At 42.2% G+C, this 23,257-nt stretch overlaps 1 protein-coding gene across 3 annotated transcripts in view; it reads right to left on the bottom strand.

Moving 5' to 3' along the window:
• LOC106586230 (neurabin-1) overlaps window positions 1-11,438 on the bottom strand; it is a 44,846-nt gene extending 33,408 nt beyond the window's left edge. For all 3 annotated transcript variants that reach the window (XM_014173277.2, XM_014173276.2, XM_014173275.2), the window contains exons 1-2: window positions 11,231-11,438; window positions 8,878-10,837 (exon numbers count right to left, since the gene is read on the bottom strand). In XM_014173277.2, the coding sequence (XP_014028752.2) occupies window positions 8,878-10,671 (1,794 nt within the window). In that variant the 5' untranslated portion in view covers window positions 10,672-10,837; window positions 11,231-11,438. The remainder of the gene's footprint in view (window positions 1-8,877; window positions 10,838-11,230) is intronic.
• Window positions 11,439-23,257: the final 11,819 nt, after the last annotated feature.

Genomic DNA, 23,257 nt, shown 5'->3' on the forward strand with positions numbered 1-23,257 from the left:
CAATGAGCAGCACAGTACACTAGTTTAGTCAGCCTCTCTAGACAGTGAATTAACTGGACAAACTACAGTGTACTTACCTCTGTACTGCACACAGTATCTACAACAGGATAATAACACACCTGGAACCGCGGAGTGTTACCGCTCTCTACTATAATTCTACAACATGTGGTCATAGCATTGGTGTCAAAGTGAATGTGAATTTCAGCAGATACAGATTGCCGGGTGTGCTGTCCGTTAGACCTGTGGTTCACAGTTTGAACATAGCTCTGTGTGTCACACCACTCCATAATTTTACTCAGATTAGGCCACACCTAGAAAACACAATTCCAACTGTACAGAGAGCAGAGGAGTTAACCCGTTCCTTACCTCTGCCTACGACACAATCAACTGTTTCAAAAGCCCTTTGAAGTAGGGCTGGGTGCAACTTTTTCAAATTTATGGGCGATTCAAGATATGTAAATAAGCTTTGTTGCACAATTTAAAAAGGTCTATACACTGCATTTCAAACAGTCAGGTATAATCAAATTAAATCAGGGCTTGTACAATTATATCTAGGCTATATAAGCCTTCCAAAACCATAAGACCCACTAATCATTTTATTTGATGAAATTAGTTTAACCTGCTTTTTTTTGTGCAATAATCACCGATCTGGCTTTCAAGTCTGCCTATGACAGGGTTTCTATTAGGAAAACGTGTTGTTGGACATTTGACCAGCAGCATTTTAACCTCTATGGGCTAGGTGGGACGCTTGCTCAACAGCCAGTGTAATCCCGTGGCGCGATATTCAAATACCTCAAAAATGCAAAAACTTCAATTTTTCAAACATATGACTATTTTACACCATTTTAAAGACAAGACTCTCGTTAATCTAACCACACTGTCCGATTTCAAAAAGGCTTTACAACGAAAGCAAAACATTAGATTATGTCAGCAGAGTACCCAGCCAGAAAAAAATCAGACACCCATTTTTCAAGCTAGCATATAATGTCACATAAAGCCAAACCCCAGCTAAATGCAGCACTAACCTTTGATGATCTTCATCAGATGACAACCCTAGGAGATTATGTTATACAATACATGCATGTTTTGTTCAATCAAGTTCATATTTATATCAAAAACCAGCTTTTTACATTAGCATGTGACTAGCATGTGACTAGCATTCCGACCGAACACTGCCGGTGAATTTACTAAATTACTCACGATAAACGTTCACAAAAAAACATAACAATTATTTTAAGAATTATAGATACAGAACTCCTCTATGCACTCGATATGTCCGATTTTAAAATAGCTTTTCGGTGAAAGCACATTTTGCAATATTCTAAGTAGATAGCCCGGCATCACAGGGCTAGCTATTTAGACACCCAGCAAGTTTAGCACTCACCAAAGTCAGATTTACTATAAGAAAAATGTTATTACCTTTGCTGTTCTTCGTCAGAATGCACTCCCAGGACTTATACTTCAATAACAAATGTTGGTTTGGTCCCAAATAATCCATTGTTATATCCAAATAGCGGCGTTTTGTTCGTGCGTTCAAGACACTATCCGAAAGGGTAAATAAGGGTGACGAGCATGGCGCATTTCGTGACAAAACATTTCTAAATATTCCATTACCGTACTTCGAAGCATGTCAACCGCTGTTTAAAATCTATTTTTATGCAATTTGTCTCGTAAAAAAGCGATAATATTCCGACCGGGAAAATCGTTTTTTAATACAAAGAGAGTGAAAGTAAAAGCATGCTATCCCCTCATGCACGAGCCTCCGTCTGATGGCCCTCTGATAGAGCACTTGCCAAACGCGCTAATGTGTTTCAGCCTGGGGATGGAATTACATCGTTCAGCTTTTTCCCGCCTTCTGAGAGCCCATGGGAGCCGTAGGAAGTGTCACGTCATGCCAGAGATCCCCTATTTTTGTTAGAGATGATCAAGGAGGGCAAGAAATGGTCAGACAGGCCACTTCCTGTAAGGAATCTTCTCAGGTTTTTGCCTGCCATATGAGTTCTGTTATACTCACAGACACCATTCAAACAGTTTTAGAAACTTTAGGGTGTTTTCTATCCAAAGCCAATAATTATATGCATATTCTAGTTACTGGGCAGGAGTAGTAACCAGATTAAATCGGGTACGTTTTTTATCCGGCCGTGTCAATACTGCCCCCTAGCCCTAACAGGTTAATTTACATTTGAGAAATTGACCGTACCCATATGCATAAGTTGCATTGCACCCACGGTGCTCAGAATGACAGAAATCACATTTAGATTATAGCAATTGATATAATCAGAACATGCAAGTCGAGGATGAACGATGTGCGGTCCTTCTTACCGAATTCTGATGTGCACTTTGAAGATGTTAGAATAACTGAACATTTCTCAGCCAGCAAGACGAGTAACGAACAGCAAAATCACTAGCCTATGTCAACCTACTATCCCCCATAGTAGAAAAGTCGACCTATTCTATTGGTCAGCTTGTCGAGAAAGAAATAGCCTATTCCAAACAGACTCTGGGAAAGTTGTGGGAAGATAGAGTCCAAATTCATACAACCAGTTACGTTAAAAAGCAATTAGTCTGATGCAACAGATGCGAATGTTTATGATTCTTGCGAACAGGCATTTGGAACAGCGCGCTAAAACATGCATTCAAATTCATTCGATATATCACCCAGCCATTCTTTGAAGTAAGAATAAAAGCGACGCAATATGACATAAAACGATAGACTGTGCAAGAGATATCTTGGAAGATAAAATGTGTGGAAAAAGACTAAGGTATAACCCCCGGTGTTTATGTTGACCATTTATCATGAGGCCTGTACAGAAGGTTTTGGGACTGCTGCAGCAACAGACTACTACTGACTCAGCTGCTATGGGAACGCAGTAGATCGTATCCAACGCCCCATCTAGGTGCTCTGTTATCCAGATATTAACATGGAGATATTTCCCCCCACCATTGCATTAATGCATTGACTGACTGAGGAACCTGCGGCAACACAGACATTTAGACTACAGTAAATCAAGGAGCAGCATTGGTCTGCCCTATATTATCTGGCGTACAGGAATGTGACAGTGTGCACGTGTCAACAAGCCAGTGGCTAGTCTCCGGGTAGTATAGCAGGCAGTAAACAAAAAGGTCCAACGTAACTTTGACGTAATTGTCACCTAGTAATTAAGCCTAACCTTCAAATAACCATTATGGCACTTCAGGTTGGAATACTCAGCTTCTTTGTTTCTTTTATTGTTAGTCTTTTTATTTAATTTTTTTACACCTTTATTCTCCACAATTTTGTGATTACGATCTTGTCTCATCGCTGCAACTCCACAACTGGCTGTGGAGAGGCGAAGGTGGAGTCATGTGTCCTCCGAAACATGACCCGTCAAGCCACACTTCTTAACACCCACTCGCTTAACCTGGAAACCAGCTACAACAATGTGTCGGAGTCAGTGGTGTAAAGTACTACTTAAAGTACAGATACCCCAAAAAACTACTTTTACTTCACTACATTCCTAAAGAATATATTGTACTTTTTACTCCATACATTTTCCCTGACACCCAAAAGTACTCACTACATTTTGAATGATAAGCAGGACAGGAAGATGGTCAAATTCAAGCACTTATCAAGAGAACACCTGGTCATCCCTACTGCCTCTGGCCTGGCGGACTCACTAAACACAAATGCATCTTTTGTAAATAACGTCTGAGTGTTGGAGTGTGCCCCTGGCTATCCAAACATTTTAAAAACAAGAAAACGGTGCCGTCTGCTTTGCTTAATATAAGGATTTTTTTCCTTATTTATCCTTTTACATTTACTTTTGATACTTAAGGATATTTAAAACCAAATACTTTTACTCAAGTAGTATTTTACCGGCTGACTTTTACTTGAGTAACTTTCTATTAAAAAAGGTAGCTATACTGTTACTCAAGTACGACAATTGGGTACTTTTCCCACCACTGGTCAGAGGAAACACAGTTCAACTGATGACCGATGTCAGCTTGCAGGCGCCCGGCACAAGGAGTCGCTAGAGCGAGATGAGCCAAGTAAAGCACCCCTGGTCAAACCCTCCCCTAACCCGGACCACGCAAGGCCATTTGTGTGCCGCTCTATTGGAATCCCGGTCACGGCCGGTTATGACCGCAGGCTGTAGTGACGCCGCAACACTGCGATGCAGTGCCTTAGACCGCTGCGCCACTCGGGAGGCCAGAATACTCAGCTTCTGATGGGTACAAAGCATCAACTTAAGTTGAGATTCCTTAAGTAAAGCACAACCTCTATTTTAAAGATGCATCAAGCAGAACCAGCAGATTAAGTACGGAGATAATGGGATAGGAGTACATGTGTCTGAAAATCAGTCTCAACAAATTTACAATCCATTCATTTGCGAAACAAACAGTAACTCTCCATATGTGGAACTGCAAACTGTCTTTTGAGCCTTGGTCAAGGGACATGTTCAGTATGGAAGTCTCCTGCAGCAGCTTGACAAAGAAGACCTTTCTTCCTCAGACAACAGGTCCCCTGTACAGGCTCAGGTTGCACACAAAGACCTAAATCCTGCTGCAGGCTGGAGCACAAAGCACTTCAACTCTCCTCTGATAGCAAGCCAGGGCTCCAGAGTGGCCCACCACGCTACGCCAGGAAGGGCCAGCTCAAACCAGCACACTGTCTGAGGCATTGTCGACTGAATACCCTAGTCAAGCACTACTAGTGAGGTAAACTAGAATAATTCTGTATTGTGCCACTAGAGGTGAGGACAGACTTGTGTTGAAAATGAAATGGAAAGACGCTTCGGTGGAAGACCAAACTGTCAAATGCAAATATTTCTGCTTTCCAGATAACTGGAAAAAGACAACAGTTGTGAGTAGACAGTCAATCCCCTTTTTCAACTGATATTCAAACACCAACAGCAAGAGCCAACCCGTCACAGAAATTACCCCTATTGCAAAAGGAGAGTGTCTTTTCTCCTGAGAAGCCTGTTTGAGAGGGAAAGAACACCGCTTACATAACTTTACTCTCTAGGCTATCGAGGCTACAATTATGGAAACAAATTGATAAGTATTGTAACAGAAGCCATTCCTGCTTGCAATATCATCGTTGACGCTTAAAGGAAAGACCAGAGGAAGCGTTCCACTTTCGAGTCAACACATAGCAGGAGACGCATCTCATCCTTGTGTTGTTAAGAGATACTCCAGGGTGGAATGTTTTCAGGAAGTGCATGCTTGAGGAAAACCTAAAGTGCCGTGCCCACTTCAAACTGTCTGGAAGCAGTTCAAACATGACTCATCTAAAATAGGACACCCACCATTTTATAGATGGCACCCTGAGGAATATAGAAGAAAAGAAATTAAGGGATGCGAAAAAGCTTGTGGAAAACAATCTTTCATTAATAACTAGTAAACACTTTGTCCCAGACACATGAAATGCTTTCTACCTTCAGCCTGTTAGAATTGAGAAAAAAGGAGGGAAGAACAATGAGCAGCACATGCCAGGGCAAGACCAAAACGAAGAATCCACCATTTCACAACCACAGGAAGAACACTGTCAACCAACAGATGTCACGTCACGCTTACGACCTAGTCCTAACAAGGAGACGCCCTTTAACCTTAGTGTTACCTGGACAAAAAGACTGGTGATCATAAAATCGGTCCATCGTTGGTACAGGAGTAATGCATTCTTCACTGAAACAGTGTTTGATAATGGAGTTTGCAATGGCTTGAATTTCCGAACACATTTGTGTATCTCTCTTCACTCACACTGTTACTGAGCTCTATCAATATGTGAACGGTTACTGTGACACAATGATGTGAAGTGTAAAGCTAGGCTAATCTCTGCTATGTCATCCCTAGGACTGATACAGCGCACTGTTTGTGTCGTCCTCCAGGTCAGCTACTGGCCCCCCTCCCTAGGACCCCATGTCAGGCCAATTGGGGCCATCCACACCCTGAGATAACACACATTTGAGGCCCTGGATAAACGTTGACCAGTATATAGGCTGTGGAATGCCCCGAAGTGATTTTTTTCCCCTGGTCTGCCAAAATTGTTGATAAGCTGTGTTGATGGGAGATATCACCCAACACCCCCACGCCCAGCCCACTTCATTTTGACGCCGTTCACAAATGAGTTTTAGGCCATATGGCCCAGCCCTATCTCAAATTTTTTCAAACCTATGGGCAATTCACGATATATATGTTTTCTCCAAATAAGCTTTGTTGTACAATTAAAGGTCAAATACACTGCATTTAAAAACAGTCAGCAATAATCTAATGAATTCGGAGCTTGTGAAATTATACCTCGGCTGAATGTACACTACGTTCAAAAGTTTGGGGGTTCGAATACAGGCTCAAAATGGCCAGAAACAAAGAACTTTCTTCTGAAACTCGTCAGTCTATTCTTGTTCTGAGAAATGAAGGCTATTCCATGCGCGAAATTGCCAAGAAACGGAAGATTTCGTACAACGCTGTGTACTACTCCCTTCACAAAACAGTGATAACTGGCTCAGAATAGAAAGAGTGGGAGGCCCCGGTGCACAACTGAGCAAGAAGACAAGTACATTAGTGTCTAGTTTGAGAAACATACCTCACAAGTCCTCAACTTGCAGCTTCATTAAATAGTACTTGGATTAACTAACACAACGTGCCATTGGAACATAGGAGTGATGGTTGCTGATAATGGGCCTCTATACGCCCATGTAGATATTCCATTAGAAACCAGCCGTTTCCAGCTACAATAGTCATTTACAACATTACAATGTCTACACTGTATTTCAGATCAATTTGTTGTTATTTTAAAATGGAAAAAAAGTGATTTTCTTTCAAAAACAAGGACATTTCTAAGTGACCCCAAATTTTTGAACGGTAGTGTATGCCTTCCACAACCATAAGACCCACTAATAATGTAATTATTAATCAAAATAGATATATAGATAGATAGATATTTTTTTATTTTTTTCAACAATCACGACTAACTGAGCATTCATTTTCCAGAATGTTCGTTGGTACATCTGTTTCAGTAGTGTCTGCCCTGCTCGAAATATGAGGAGTTGAAACATTAAAAAAGGGTATGGTTCGAAACTTCTCATCTATTACAGTAAAAGAATGTATCCGTGTGTTTTCGTGTCCATATGATCCATTCTGTTGGACCAAACCTCAAATGCAAATAGCGAGTTGAAACCGTTTGTCAGAGAGGAAGATGTGATATCTCATCTGTTGTTGTTGTGAGTGGTAAGAGGAGAGGCTTGGGAGAAAGAGGCGAAGCAAGAGGTTTCACTCTCATCAAAATAAGCCCAATGCATTTCTACGCTCTTATTTTGCTTGGGCCAAGAAACATGAGCAATGGACATTAGACCGGTGGAAATGTGTCCTTTGGTCTGATGAGTCCAAATTTGGGATTTTTGTTTCCAACCGCCGTGTCTTTGTGAGACGCAGGATGATCTCTGCATGTGTGATTCCCACTGTGAAGCATGGAGGAGGTGGTGTGATGGTGTGGGGTTGCTTTGCTGGTGACACTGTCCGTGATGTATTTACAATTTGAGGCACACTTAACCAGCATGGCTACCACAGCATTATGCAGCGAAACACCATCCCATCTGCTTTGCGCTTAGTGGGACTATCATTTGTTTTTCAACTGGACAATGACCCAACACACCTCCAGGCTGTGTAAGGGCTATTTGACCAAGAAGGAGAGTGATGGATTGCTCCATCAGATGACCTGGCCTCCAATCACATGACATCAACCCAATTGAGATGGTTTGGGATGAGATGGACCACAGAGTGAAGGAAAAGAAGCCAACAAGTGCTCAGCATATGTGGGAACTCCTTCAAGACTGTTGGAAAAGCATTCCAGGTGAAGCTGGTTGAGAGAATGCCAAGAGTGTGCAAAGCTGTTATCAAGGCAAAGCTACTTTGAAGAACATAAAATATATTTGGATTTGTTTAACACTTTTTTGGTTACTACATGATTCCATACGTGTTATTTCATAGTTTTGATGTCTTCACTATTTTTCTACAATATATAAAAATAAAGAAAAACCCTTGAATGAGCAGGTGTCCAAACTTTTGACTGGTACTATAGATAGATATATCTATAGATATATATACACACATACATATATAGTATGGTACAATGTCCAAAGGCTGATTCACAGTGAATGGAAATAATCATTCCCCAAGAGTAGACCTCCAACCAACCATCAACAAGTCACTGGAGGAGCCATGATGAGGTTGTTTATACTGTACAGTACAGTTAAGTCAGGGTTCCACCACGTCACTCCAGTTACCTCCAGACTATCCTCATTCAGTGGGGCTCATACAGACCCCTCACGTAATGTCAACAATGTTTCCATAAACACCGCTTGGAGCATTCTGGACTAACATCCGGAAATGTCTCCACTACTACTAGCCTAGATCCACAACATTGTTAACAAGAGAAAGATGTGACCCTCAGACACACCAGCTTTAGGCAATGCCTCAGTAATTACAGAAGCTTAAACACCCCATAGTTTGGGTTTTCATCCATGATACGTTTCACCTGATACAGTGCTACAGCAGCCATAACATCATCATGTGTAACAAAGACACTAATTTCCTGTGTGTGATCTGTCAATCAAGGCACCAAAGAATGCCCTCCACAAATAAGTCAACAACCTGAGCAAAAGCAGACTTCCTTGGTTAACAAGTTTGATCCAAAAGGGCGCCAGCTGTGACATTGTCCAGTATATTACAACATATACAATTGACCTCTCTCAGAAGTTTTGGGCCAGACAAAAGCTAGCTAGCTACCATGAATAGAAACTATATGTAAGATTTACATTCTATAAGACCCCAAAATTAAAGCAATTAACATCAACTTCACTTCAGATTATCAATATAACATTTCCTCTTCTCAATGCTTACCCGTATTGGTGACGTTGAAAACTTGATCTTCCTCAGTGGTTCCGGTTCCTCCTCATCATCTGAAAGCCCAGGGGCCTCCTCATACTCCTCCTCACAGGGCTGCTCTTCCTTCTCCTCCTCGAGGGTCTGGTCAGTATCCTTATCATCCACAAATGCTGTGTTCTCTCTACCATATGCCACTGCGGAAATCTTGCCCCTTCTGCCCTGCTCCTCCTCAGCAACCTCCTCCTCCACATTTTCCTCCTCGTAATCCGCGGTTTGATTTACAGGGTTCGTATCTTCTCTCCACTCCTCTTTCAATTCATTCCGTGACTCCTCAAATCGACTTACTTCTTCCTTCTCCAGTGTAATCTCTGTCTCCTTCCCGTCATCTTTCTCTGAGATCTGCTGAAGGTGGTCATCCTTCTGACTGATCGCCTTTGATGGCAACTCTTTTAGCTCAACTTTGATCTCTTTTGGGGGTTGAACATGCACTTCCTCAAAAACATCGTCTTCAATATTCTCATCTTCGTTCTCCTCGCTCTCTGATGACTCATTCTGTACCACTACGAGCTCAGCCCGGACCATGCCAGGCAGAGATGAGGCCTGGGAAGGTGGCTTTTCCCTGGTGGGACTCTGTGCCACATGCCCATCACTCTTGGCACTGTTGGAGGTTTTGGCCCTGTTGCTACTGTAAAAGCTATTGGCAAACACAGTAGGCTGTTTTTGATCCCTAGGGGGTGGACTGGAGGGTTTTACTCCATCGCTACCCACAGATGGTCTACTGAAACCGTCACTGATTGAGGGGGAGCGCTTGTAAGCGCTTTGGCCACCTGGGGATACGGGCTCTGGGGAGATGGGCTTTGGAGTGGCATTGGCTGTTGGGGAGAATGGTTTGTGAGTAGTGTTATTGAATGGGGGAGTTGGTTTGAGGACGACACCGGTAACTATGGAGGTGGGTTTGTTAGCGGCATCATTAGTTGGAATGGTGGATTTGTGAAAAATGTCCCTTGTTGAAGATGTAGGCATTGAGCGATCTGAGAGACTGCATACTTTAGACAACATCTCTGTTGCTTTTGCCTCATTGTCACTGTCCACAATGAAGTTGTCTAGCCGCCTGGACATGGGTCCAGCTTTCAGTGACACCCTTGATACATGTTTAGTCTCCTCAGTATCGCATGTCTCATCTGGCTGGCTTCTCGTCACTGGAGTGGGACCAGGCTCCGTTTTGATGTTGCTAGTTTCAGTGGACCCTGACAATCTCCTGGTACTTTTCCCCCCATCAGACACACTGCCCAGGGGCACCCGGCTTACAACTCTGTTGGGAGACTTCTCCGCTGCGGGTTGTTCTTTGATAGTCCTCTCAAAGAGTTTCCGGGTCGAAGAAAACTTCTCTGCCAAAGCTGTTTTGTCAACTTCGACATCTTCTCCCTTGGGGTTTTTGTCTAAACTTGGAGATTCTGGGCTAGTGGCACAGCTCAAACTTGTTTTGTGTGTGGTGACTGCAAATGGCACATTTGGTGGGGAGACAGGGGACAAATCAGCTTTCAAAGTTGTTTTCACCTCTTGAATCTCTTGTTGCTGGCCATCCATCTGGAGGAAAATATTCTTTATCTTGTTTATCCGATTGCCAAAATGCCTCCCCCTCGTGTCCTCCTGTGTGTCGTTAGAGCCATTTGCATATGACTTTGCAGCGCCGTCGGACTTCGTCCCATCAAAAGTACACTTAATAGCGTGGAAGTCCGACTTGTAAGCATTTCTATGCGGGGACGCACTCCTCAGCGCCCTTTCTCCTTTGCTCTCGGCTTTTATCATTTTCAAAGATTTACTGGGAGTATCTTGGGAAGAGTCGATAGAAGTTAAACTTCTGAGTGTTTATTGTTCCACTATTGTTGTTCTCACTCGACCAGTGCCATGGATCCCTCAGATTATTCGGCGTCTTGGTCAGGGAGTCTAAATCATGCGTAATGTGGTGGTCATTCTACAGAGACAAGAGGAAAATACACTTTCAAAACCTAGCTGTTAGTACTATTCGAGCCTATCCAAAGTCAACCTCCTATATACCTTGCAATCGCATTCTTCCGGTTGCTTCAAAGCAAATTACTTTTCCCTCACCACTACATTGTCGTAGACCAACTTTTAAATTATTGAACCTGAATGGGCTTTTAAGAGCCTATGATAATTCGTAGCCGGTCAAACAATGACAATAAAAGTCAGCTAAAGATGAAACACAGAAATAAGTGAACTGTGCAAAACACGTTAGATACCAAATGTCTATTGTGGTGATCAGTTTCATTGTAACAATTACAAGTAAACCGTGAGCAAAACATGTCAGAGCTTTACCGCACGCAAATTAACTTCCATTGTATTTTACCTCTTACGATACTTGCTTCTTTATCCTAGGTGCTGATGGCTCCTCATAATGCAACTCTTGTGTAATTTATACTCCCGAACTTGTCATTTCTTTACCGCCATCACTCCCCTTTCCAGTTTTCCTCCTTCCTTGTACTCCAGATACAGACAAATCGCGCTTCCGCGCGTACGTACCCTCGCCCTCTGGCGCGCCACACGATCAGACAAAATCGGGGGCGCGCACACCAAAACATTCCAGGACTACAAACCCCCATCCCTTCTTGAGTGCGTGGTCGCGCAGACGCATGAATTATTTGAGGAATAGATTTCCTTGAGAAGCTCACCCACCGCTCTGCCGCATATGAAAGAAGAACATTTAAAATGTCCTCAAACAAAGCAACACCTATCCAATCAGGTAGCTACTGTATGTACCTTCAGCAGCTGCTCTGTCTGATAGCTTTGGTGTAAATGTCTCAACAGCAATATGGCTTTTTGATGTTCCAACAAGTGGCTGTGATTTAGGTAAGAGCTTGTGTGAAATAGGCTTGGCATGATACCTTACGCCCAACCGTAACTTGGTCTGTTTTGCATCGCAGTGCCAGAGGCATCACTACAGACCTGAGTTCGATCCTGGGCTGTATCACAACCAGATGTGATTGGGAGTCCCATAGGGCGGTGCACAATTGGCCCAGCATCGTCCCGTCCGGGCTAGGGGAGGGTTTGGCTGTCATTGTAAATAAGAATTTGTTCTTAACTGATTTGCCTAGTTAAATAAATCAATCTTAGCGATACTACCACTGCAGAACAGTGATGTATGTGTCAAAATTCGACTGTGTCCATTGTGTAACATTGTTCCAGAATAGCTGACCTGTAAAGAAACTCAAAGGTACATAAATGGCACTATATTACCTCACTGAGGAACTGTGCTGCCTTGCAGAGAAGCCAAACTAGTTTCTCTAATGCAAATTCTCTCTCTCGTATTCTGCCACTGTGTACTCTGTTTAGGGCCAAATGTGTCAAGTAATTATCTTTTTGTTTTCACATGATTTGGTTGGGTCTAATTGTGTTGCTGTCCTGGGGCTCTGTTTGTGTTTGTGAACAGAGCCCCAGGACCAGCTTGCTTGGAGTTTTGGCCCATTCTCTCAGTCTTTCTGTAGCAGCCAGACTATGCAGCCTGTCTCAGAAAACAGTGTTTGCCTACTGAGGATGGAAAAGTACACTGAAAATGATGAGTGCAGTTTTACAGGAGAACATCAACACTGGTGGTGTTTGCATAGGCAAGGAGAGCTCATCTTCTCTGTGAAGAACACACCATAACACTTAATAGAGAATATTACTTCAGAGTTGACTAATCATTGAGATCTGAGTAAAATTGATATGGTAAATTATGCTAATACAGCCAAATGTTTCCACACAATCCAAACAATGGCAATCGTATTATTTTATGATTTAACACTACAACATATTGTAATGCAATGACTGGATTCTTTTATAGGAAAAAGAGTGAATCCAGTAATTATTTAATATGGGAAATGGAGCAATTACTTACCATGCAGCACTTAAAGGAGGGAACCAGTTTAGGGACAGTAGCCCTGCACGAAGTAGCACAAAAGTTCAAGTTAACTTCTACTCTATAGACAGACATATTTGATGTGTTAATTCTAATCTAAAAATACCAAGATAGCCTTAACAGGATTTGTTGATGTTCTTGAGATCAGCCAGACTCACTGGAAGAGAGTTTAGTGACATTTCCCAGGTGGCATGAGGACCTAGATTTCGAAAATACCAACCAATCAAATAGAAAGGGGGACAGAAGAGGTGAATAGAATTGAAGAAAAAAGTGCTTTGCACTCCACCCTCACAGACATCAATACATTGTATAGGATAGATTAAGTAGATGTTCAATCCAATAAAGAACAGACTTGATCAAATGTGTTAACCCTGCACAGGCCCTGATCACTTTGCAAGTCAATGTACAACAGTGGAGGCTGCTGAGGGGAGGACGGCTCATAATAATGGCTGGAATGGTGTCAATGGAGTGGATCAACCACATGGAAACCACGTGTTGGATGTGTACGATACCATTTCCTTGACTCCCTTCCAGCCATTATTATGAGCCGTCCTCCCTTCAGCAGCCTCCACACCTATACTAGACTAACTAGATATCTTAACTTTGACAAGTAGAAGTTAATGACATCTGAATCTTCTTGAAAAATGTTTTCATGAAAGCAAATAGGCTTCTGTGCTGAGCCAAGATATATTCCAAAGTAGTTCCTTTGTAGAGCATCAACTTCTGCCTATCCTACACTCATCTTGGTACCAGTAGAGCACACTAATCATAGATAATGGACAAAATGCATTTAGAAGGCATTTCGTTAGGTGATCATTCCAAAATCGTTGTGTAAAACAAAAGTTACCGATTAGTATTTAATGAAATAAACTTGGCAGCTAACGCATAAACAGATGGCGATCTATTTGTCATATTTTGAGCGTTGTTATTTTCTCAATCGCCCCAGGAGTGAACCCATACATATTTAAAATGTTTGAAACATGAAAAATTAACCCCAAAAATGTGTAGGTCTAACAACATGTCTTAACTCCAATTGAATGGATTGAAGAGCTACTCCAAATGTTTTATGACTTCCAGTGCCTTCAGAAAATATTCAGACCCCTTTTTCCACATTTTGTTACGTTACAGCCTTATTCTAAAATGTATTAAATCGTTTTTCCACCCTCAAATCTACACACAATACCCCACAATCACGAAGCAAAAACAGGCTAATTTAAATAAAATAACTGAAATATCACATTTACATATGTATTCAGACCCTTTACTCAGTACTTTGTTGAAGCACCTTTTGGCAGTGTCTTTAGCTGACATTTGGCACAACTCCAAGCGGGCTGTCATGTGCCTTTTACTGAGAAGTGGCTTCCGTCTGGTCACTCTACAATAAAGGCCTGATTGGTGGAGTGCTGCAGAGATGGTTGTCCTTCTGGAAGGTTCTACCATCTCCACAGAGGAACTCTAGAGCTCTGTCAGAGTGACCATCGGGTTCTTGGTCACCTCCCTGACCAAGACCCTTCTCCCCCGATTGAGGCCAGCTCTAGGAAGAGTCTTGGTGGTTCCAAACTTCTTCCATTTAAGAATGATGGAGGCCACAGTGTTCTTCAATGCTGCAGAAATGTTTTGGTACCCTTCCCAAGATCTGTGCCTCGACACAATCCTGTCTCATGCTCTAAGGACAATTCCTTCGACCTCATGGTTTGGTTTCTGCTGTGAATTGTGGGACCTTATATAGACAGGTGTGTGCCTTTCCAAATCATGTCCAATCAATTGAATTTACCACAGGTGAACTCCAATCAAGTTGTAAAAACATCTCAAGGATGATCAATGGAAACAGGATGCACCTGAGCTTCATTTCATGTCTCATAGCAAAAGGTCTGAATACTTATGTAAATAAGTTTAACATTTCTTTTAATTTTTTTTAATCCATTTTAGAATAAGGCTGTAACGTAACAAAATCTGGAAAAAGTCAAAGGGTCGGAATACTTCCCGAAGGCACTGAATGTATAAGTTAAATTACGCAAATCATATATATTTTTTACTCATATATAAAAAGAGTGTGGCTAATGGTAGGTAGCTGATGGTATAGACAGATTCAATTGAGATGACTTCAATACAGCCTTTGTGTAACTATTCAAGTAGGCTACATCACAGTCAACATGTCAGAGGATATTCATAAATAGAAATTAACACAAACAGCTTAGCAGTAGCTACATTTAGGGAAGCAATCTCTGCAGTCTTACTGGAGAAATTCTGCTCTTCAGGCATTTCCTGGGGAGTAATCTGCTCTCACATTCCATTTGGGACATAGTTATCTGATGTATGAGGGTTTATAAATCTTCTCGCAGAAACTCACATGTGCTTCCACATTACATTGTGGTCAAGAGATTTGTTGTGGGTTCAACAAGGTGAAGGGTCAAAGGTTTCAATGATCGGAATTATGAAACAGATTGAAGGCTGACTTGATTTCCCTTGACATTTAGCACTTATTTTTCAGTGAAAACTCATGTCTAGATCTGCTGTGTGTGGAGCCTTTAAAACATGTAAAATACTCTTTGTTGTAGCCCTTTTTCAGTAGTGGGAAACTTTGAAAGTCATCTACATACCAGCTGCAACAAAGCAGCTGCCTGAATGCTAGTTAGCATCTGAAATGATGCTGGGTGTGCATACGAGGTCTGCATGTGTGTTTACTATTACAAGCTCACTGGATTATCTCCGAGCAACGGTGGGCCATTACGCCCTGAAAGGCATACAGGCAGTCAGTGGGACAGCATACCTCCCAGGGGTAAAATCACAGCAGGCCAATGGCCCACAGTCCCCATGACAACACCTCAAACAATGTCTGAACGCACCAGTATCTTCAAATCAACGGAAGACAGGACATTGTACAGGCAACAAAGCACTCTAAAGTCATACTACAAGGTGAACAGCTTTCATGATATCACGAAGATGTTCAGTCCACTGAGGGGCCAGGAATCACGACAGATACGTTTGAATCATAGCACAGCTGCAACACATTTTTCACTAGGCCTATGTACAGGGAACTGCCAAAATAAACACCAACGTAACGTTTCTTAATAGGGAGTTGGGCTATCACAAGTCGCCAGAACAGCTTCAATGATTCTACAAGTGTCTGGAACTATATTGGAGGAATGCGACATCGCTCTTCCACAAGAAATTCCATAATTTGATGTTTTGTTGATGGTGGTGTAAAACTGTCTTTGGCACCGCTCCAGAATCTCCTATAGGCTAAAGCCTTGTTCATACTGCAGGCATTAATGCTCAAATCCGTTTTGGACAACTGACTACCCATACAGCAAATTATATGTGACCAAATCGGATGTGAGTGTGTTCAGACAGCAGTCACTTTCTGACAAGGCTACGCTAGTTGTCATTGTAACAACGGGTACAGTTAAAGTCGGAAGTTTACATACATCTTGGCCAAATACATTTAAACTCAGATTTTCACAATTCCTGACATTTAATCCTAGTAAACATTCCCTGTCTTAGGTCAGTTAGGATCACCACTTTATTTTAAGAATGTGAAATGTTAGAATAATACTAGAGAGAATGATTTATTTCAGCTTTTATTTCTTTCATCACATTCCTAGTGGGTCAGAAGTTTACATACACTCAATTAGTATTTGGTAGCATTGCCTTTAAATAGTTTAACTTGGGTCAAACGTTTTGGCTAGCCTTCCACAAGCTCCCCACAATAAGTTGGATGAATTCTGGCCCATTCCTCCTGACAGAGCTGGTATAACTAAGTCAGGTTTGTAGGCCTCCTTGCTCGCACACACTTTTTCAGTTCTGCCCAGAAATTTTCAAAAGGCTTGAGGTCAGGGCTTTGTGATGGCCATTCCAATACCTTGACTTTGTTGCCCTTTAGCCATTTTGCCACAACTTTGGAAGTATGCTCGGGGTCATTGTCCATTTGGAAGACCCATTTGCTACCTAGCTTTAACTTCCTGACTGATGTCTTGAGATGTTGCTCCAATATATCCACATAATTTCCCTTTCTCATGATGCCATCTATTTTGTGAAGTGCACCAGTCCCCCTGCAGCAAAGCACCCCCACAACAGGATGCTGCCACCCCCGTGCACGGTTAGGATGGTGTTCTTCGGGCTTGCAAGCCTCCCCCTTTTTCCTCCAAATATAACAATGATCATTATGGCCAAACAGTTCTATTTTTGTTTCATCAGACCAGAGGACATTTCTCCAAAAAGTACAATCTTTGTCCCCATGTGCAGTTACAAACTGTAGTCTGGCTTTTTTATGGCGGTTTTGGAGCAATGGCTTCTTCCTTGCTGAGTGGCCTTTCAGGTTATCGATATAGGACTCGTTTTACTGTGCATACAGATACTTTTATACCTGTTTCCTCCAGCATCTTCACAAGGTCCTTTGCTGTTGTTCTGGGATTGATTTGCACTTTTCGCACCAAAGTATGTTCATCTCTAGGAGACAGAACACATCTTCTTCCTGAGCGGTATGGCGGCCGGGTGGTCCCATGGTGTTTATACTTGCGTACTATTGTTTGTACAGATGAACGTGGTACCTTCAGGTGTTTGGAAATTGCTCCCAAGGATGAACCAGACTTGTGAAAGTCTACCATTTTGTTTCTGAGGTCTTGGCTGATTTCTTTTGATTTTCCCATGATGTCAAGCAAAGAGGCACTGAGTTTGAAGGTAGGCCTTGAAATACATCCACAGGTACACCTCCAATTGACTCAAATGATGTCAATTAGCCTATCAGAAGCTTCTAAAGCCATGACATCGTTTCTGGAATTTTCCAAGCTGTTTAAAGACACAGTCAACTTAGTGTATGTAAACTTCTGACCCACTGGAATTATGATACAGTGAATTATAAGTGAAATAATCAGTCTGTAAACAAATGTTGCAAAAATTACTTGTGTCATGCACAAAGTAGATGTCCTAACCGACTTGCCAAAACTATAGTTTGTTACCAAGAAATTTGTGGAGTGGTTGAAAAATGAGTTTTAATGACTGCAACCTAAGTGTATGTAAACTTCCGACTTCAACTGTATGTGAGCAGTGGTGTAGGCTGATTGGTGGTGGTGCTCATGCTTCCTATCACTCAGAAGTTATGTAGCAAGGTAAGATGACAACAATACCCGCCATGGATGTTTCCCAGTTCAGTCAATCAATCAAATTTATAATGCTCTTCTTACATCAGCTGATGTCACAAAGTGCTGTACAGAAACCCAGCCTAAAACCCCAAACAGCAAGCAATGCAGATGTTGAAGCACGGTGGCTAGGAAAAACTCCCTAGAAAAGCCAGAACCTAGGAAGAAACCTCGAGAGGAAGCAGTCTATGAGGGGTGGCCAGTCCTCTTCTGGCTGTGCCGGGTGGAGATTATAACAGAAGATGGCCAAGATGTTCAAATGTTCATAGATGACCAGCAGGGTCAAATAATAATAATCACAGTGATTGTAGAGGGTGCAACAGGTCAGCACCTCAGAAGTAAATGTCAGTTGGCTTTTCATAGCCGATCATTCAGAGTATCTCTACTGTTCCTGCTGTCTCTCTCGAGAGTTGAAAACAGCAGGTCTGGGACAAGGTAGCACATCCGGTGAACAGGTCAGGGTTCCATAGCCGCAGGCAGAACAGTTGAAACTGGTGTAGCAGCACGACCAGGTGGACTGGGGACAGCAAGGAGTCATCAGGCCAGGTAGTCCTGAGGCATGGTACTAGGGCTCAGGTCCTCTGAGTGAAAGAAAGAAAGAGAATTAGAGAGAGCATACTTAAATTCACACAGGACACCGGATAAGACAGGAGAAATACTCCAGATATAACAGACTGACCCTAGCCCCCCCGACACAAACTATTGCAGCATAAATACTGGAGGCTGAGACAGGAGGGGTCGGGAGACACTGTGGCCCCGTCCGACGATACCCCCGGACAGGGCCAAACAGGCAGGATATAACCCCACCCACTTTGCCAAAGCACAGCCCCCACACCACTAGAGGGATATCTTCAACCACCAGCTTACCATCCTGAGACAAGGCCGAGTATAGCCCACAAAGATCTCCCCCACAGCACGAACTCAAGGGGGGGCGCCAACCCGGACAGGAAGATCACGTCAGTGACTCAACCCACTCAAGTGACGCACCCCTCCTAGGAACAGCATGGAAGAGCACCAGTAAGCCAGTGACTCAGCCCCTGTAATAGGGTTTGAGGCAGAGAATCTCAGTGGAGAGAGGGGAACCGGCCAGGCAGAGAGCGCAAGGGCGGTCCAGTGCTCCAGTGCCTTTCTGTTCACCTTCACACTCCTGGGCCAGACTACACTCAATCATAGGACCTACTGAAGAGATGAGTCTTCAATAAAGACTTAAAGGTCGAGACCGAGTTTGCGTCTCTCACATGGACAGGCAGACCATTCCATAAAAATAGAGCTCTATAGGAGAAAGCCCTGCCTCCAGCTGTTTGCTTAGAAATTCTAGGGACAGTAAGGAGGCCTGTGTCTTGTGACCGTAGCGTACGTGTAGGTATGTACGGAAGGACCAAATTGGAAAGATAGGTAGGAGCAAGCCCATGTAACGCTTTGTAGGTTAGCAGTAAAACCTTGAATGTTCAAAACAATAGTGTAAGAACACTTTTATAGCCTCTAAGAATAAGAGGATCCAACTTTCAAGTCCTTTTTGTCTAGCCACAGCAGTCAACTGGCTAGCTAGGTAGCAGTTTATCTTCATAACAAATTCACTAATGTGTTTGTAAACAATTAACAAGCTAGTTAGCTACCACAATTTTTGGTCAAACTGTCAACAGAGTAGCTAGGTGGTTTGAAATGTGGCTTGACCTATCCCATTCGTGCTTTTTGGCTGTTCAAACTGCAGGAAAAATAAGAGATTCTTATCGGATATGCAAATAAATAAGATTTGTGTCACTTCAAACTGCCAATGTGAACAGGGTTTTAGTGGTCAATTGGGTTGAGATCTGGTGACTGAGACGCACATTTAAATCCTCCTATGCTCCTTTGAGATCCCTCTTTCAAAGTCAATGACAGTGTCTGAATACCCATACATACCGTTTGAGTATGTGGGGGAAAAATAACGTTTCATAGTATGTGACATTTCGAAAACCGAGTATACTTTAAATGCCCGGATGTCATACTCATTTTAGCTTTGACAGCAGCTAATAATCAGATATGGCGATGTGCTACGGATATTAACCAACAACGCAATCGTGCATGACGCATTCTCAGTATTGGAAAATATTTCAGGACTGGAAATTTAAAAAAAATCTAGTATGGTTTAATTGCCAAGATGTTATACTCATTTCATTATCTAGAATTCAATTCACTGGAAGAGGTGGGCTGCGAGTGATAGGCCCTAGTTCCCTTCAAGTAGCCAAACAACAAAACTAGGCTACTTAATTGGGAAGATACAGAATAGCAACGCTTCTGCCGTGGTGTTCAAATGTAGACTAAGTCGTTTTTGATCACGAGTAGGCCTATTCCGTCGTAGGCTACATCTTTGAAAAAGTTTTTCTTACCCAAAGTAGATTTTTGTTTTCTCATTGAAAAGTGTTTCTTGTTATCTTGGCCTTCGTCAAAGCTTGTTAACATCATACAAACGGGGACAGCTTGGTCTGACGAGGAAATCACAACTATTGTGTAGTCCTTGCAGAGAAACCACATTATAAAAATCACATCAATGAATTTGTGTGAAATCAAAGAGGGTTGCAGTCCAAGTAAGCTTCAAACAGGGAGCTCACCCCGCAAAGCACATGGCAAGATCAGTGACATAACATCAAAACAGGGGGGAAAAGTTACGGTTACATAATGCACTGTGTGAAATTGTGATGGAAATGTGCATACTATGTATTGGTGCATCAAAATTAATGAAGTTGCCAATATTATGTTTCAATAGGCCAGCATGATGGAGTAGCTAAAGTGGAACAGTATTTTTTTTTAAAGTTTGATTTAACCTTTTGTTTTTAATTAGGCAAGTCAGTTAAGAACGTGAATTCAGAAAACGTGGGAGACTTTTTGCGTTGAAATCTTCTGTAACCTCTTCAGACATCGATCCAACATAGCCCAACTCATGATGCATTTCTGAAATCCTCAATGTTTCCTAATCAAACAAATTGAATTGTCATTGGGGTCCAATTAGGACTATAATGGTGTCCCAGTTTATCAGGACTATAATGGTGTCCCAGTTTATCTATCCTGCTGTCTACCAAATCCAAACTGAAAATATGTTTTTTACTCAGTGCACGCAAATGGGTGTGTCATGCCTCCTGTGAATATGATATCAACATTTGTTTTTGTGTGTGATTTAGGAAATATCTTGAGGATTTCAGAAATGTATATTTTTGGGGGATAATATGTTGGATAGATGTCTAAAGAGGTTACAGAAGATCGTCAATGTAAAAAGTGTCCCACTTTGTCTTAATACACCGTATTAGAGTAGGTGTCATAATGCCCATGAAACCTAGCGGTCAAACAGGGAAATAGTTCCAATTGTTTTTCCACCAATTATTTTTCCCATAGGGAATTTTAGAAATACTCAAATAAGGGCTGCTTTTCGTGTAGGCTTACCTTGGTGTGACGTTTTGATAACCATGCAAATCTCTCTTGGACAAGGTGACTTTTATCAATATATTAGTCTTTTTAGGCTCAGATTTGAAAATGCTAATTAGCATCAAAGTAGACATAATGCTAGACTACAAATCCCTGCACGTCATCTCTAGCTTATACCTTTGTGTCAATTTAAAACTTGCACAAGACAGTTCACTACTAAATGTAACATTAGATAGTTAATCCAGAGACCCTTTTAACATTTGTTGTTTATTTTGTTAAAAAAAATGGACAACTTTCCCTTCCCAATTTCGTGGTATCCAATTGGTAGTTACAGTCTTGTCCCATCGCTGCAACTCCCGTACGGACTCGGGAGAGGCGAAGGCCGAGAGCCGTGCATCCTCCGAAACACAACCCAGCCAAGCAGCACTGCTTCTTGACACAATGCCTGCTTAACCAGGAAGCCAGCCGCACCAATGTGTCGGAGGAAACACCATTCACCTGGCCACCGTGACAGCGTGCATTGCGGCCTTCCTGCCACAGGAGTCGCTAGTGCGCGATGGGACAAGAACATCCCTGCCGGCCAAACCCACCCCTAACCCAGACGACGCTGGGCCAATTGTGCGCCGCCCCATGGGTCGCGCGGTCGCGGCCGGCTATGAGAGATCCTGGACTCGAACCAGGATCTCTAGTAGCACACTGCCTTAGACCACTGCGCCACTCGGGAGGCCAATAATGTACAGTCTTATGGCAAAAAAAGAAACCAGATATGCCTCAATCCATTTACACAGGCAGCCCAATTCTGATATTTGTTCAACTAATTGGTCTTTTGACCAATCACTTCAGATATTTTTCAGAGCTGATCTGATTGGTCAAAAGACAAATTAGTTTTTTAAAAAATCACAATTGGACTGCCTGTGTAAACGCAGCCCATTGAGCAGAGGCCCTCTCGAGTGAACTACTTTCCATGCCAGCACCACAGATTTTTGAAATGGCCTGTTTTCTGTTAAAGTTCTTAGTCATGTTATACAAATCTCTGAGGTCTTCCCAGATCAAATCTCTGAAGTGTTTACTGATTATTTTCCTCAATGTTTCATATCTGCCAGAAATTATATTATATTCCATCAGTCAAACTTCACAGACCTCATCCAGATTTCCACTTTTGACTCCATGACTGGAAATATGTACCATATTGAGACTTTAATGTTACATTACATTAATCAAATCATATATTATATTAATTCTGAACACAGTATGTCCTCAGCAGTTCACTGTGTTATCAATGGGTTATTCATTAAGCCATTTTTTACATGATTTTGTCTATACTGTATTTTAAACATAATATATAATATGTAACAATGTGGATAAATGTCTTATTGAAAATAAAAACTTGTCGACAGTGGCCACTAATTCTTAGCCTATAGGGAGTGTGGCGTAGTGTTAATTGGCAGGGTGTGTCTTTCACATGGTGGCATGTTGCAGCTGGCGGTATGCAGTATTAGCGGAATGTGTCCACGCGCTGCACGCCTGAGCAGGAGTAGCTCATATGACCCCATCCTCCTGACCAATTCCAAATTCCACCTCCAGAAGAGAGGGTGTAACTATGGTGATGGCAGCAGACTTCTCTTCAGATGATGGCAATTACAGTTTACAAACACAAACTGTGGTTTGTCACCACCGCAGATAGACCCAATCTCTATAACAGTGGATCAAACTTGACAGTGGTATGTGAGCTGTGGCCTGTGCGCAGTTGGATAAGTATACAGTATTCAAAAGTTGGAAATTAAAGGATGTCATGATGTTACTGGACAGGATGCACGCTGAATGCTGCCATCTTCTGACAGAAAAGTAAATGGCTGTGAACAAAAGGTGAGGTCAGACATTTTCCTAAATAAAATCAGCACTGTGATGATAATCGCATGTCAAAATAGTAGCTTTTAAACAA

This window comes from Salmo salar, chromosome ssa25, assembly GCF_905237065.1.
Source record: "Salmo salar chromosome ssa25, Ssal_v3.1, whole genome shotgun sequence".
NCBI lineage: Eukaryota > Metazoa > Chordata > Actinopteri > Salmoniformes > Salmonidae > Salmo > Salmo salar.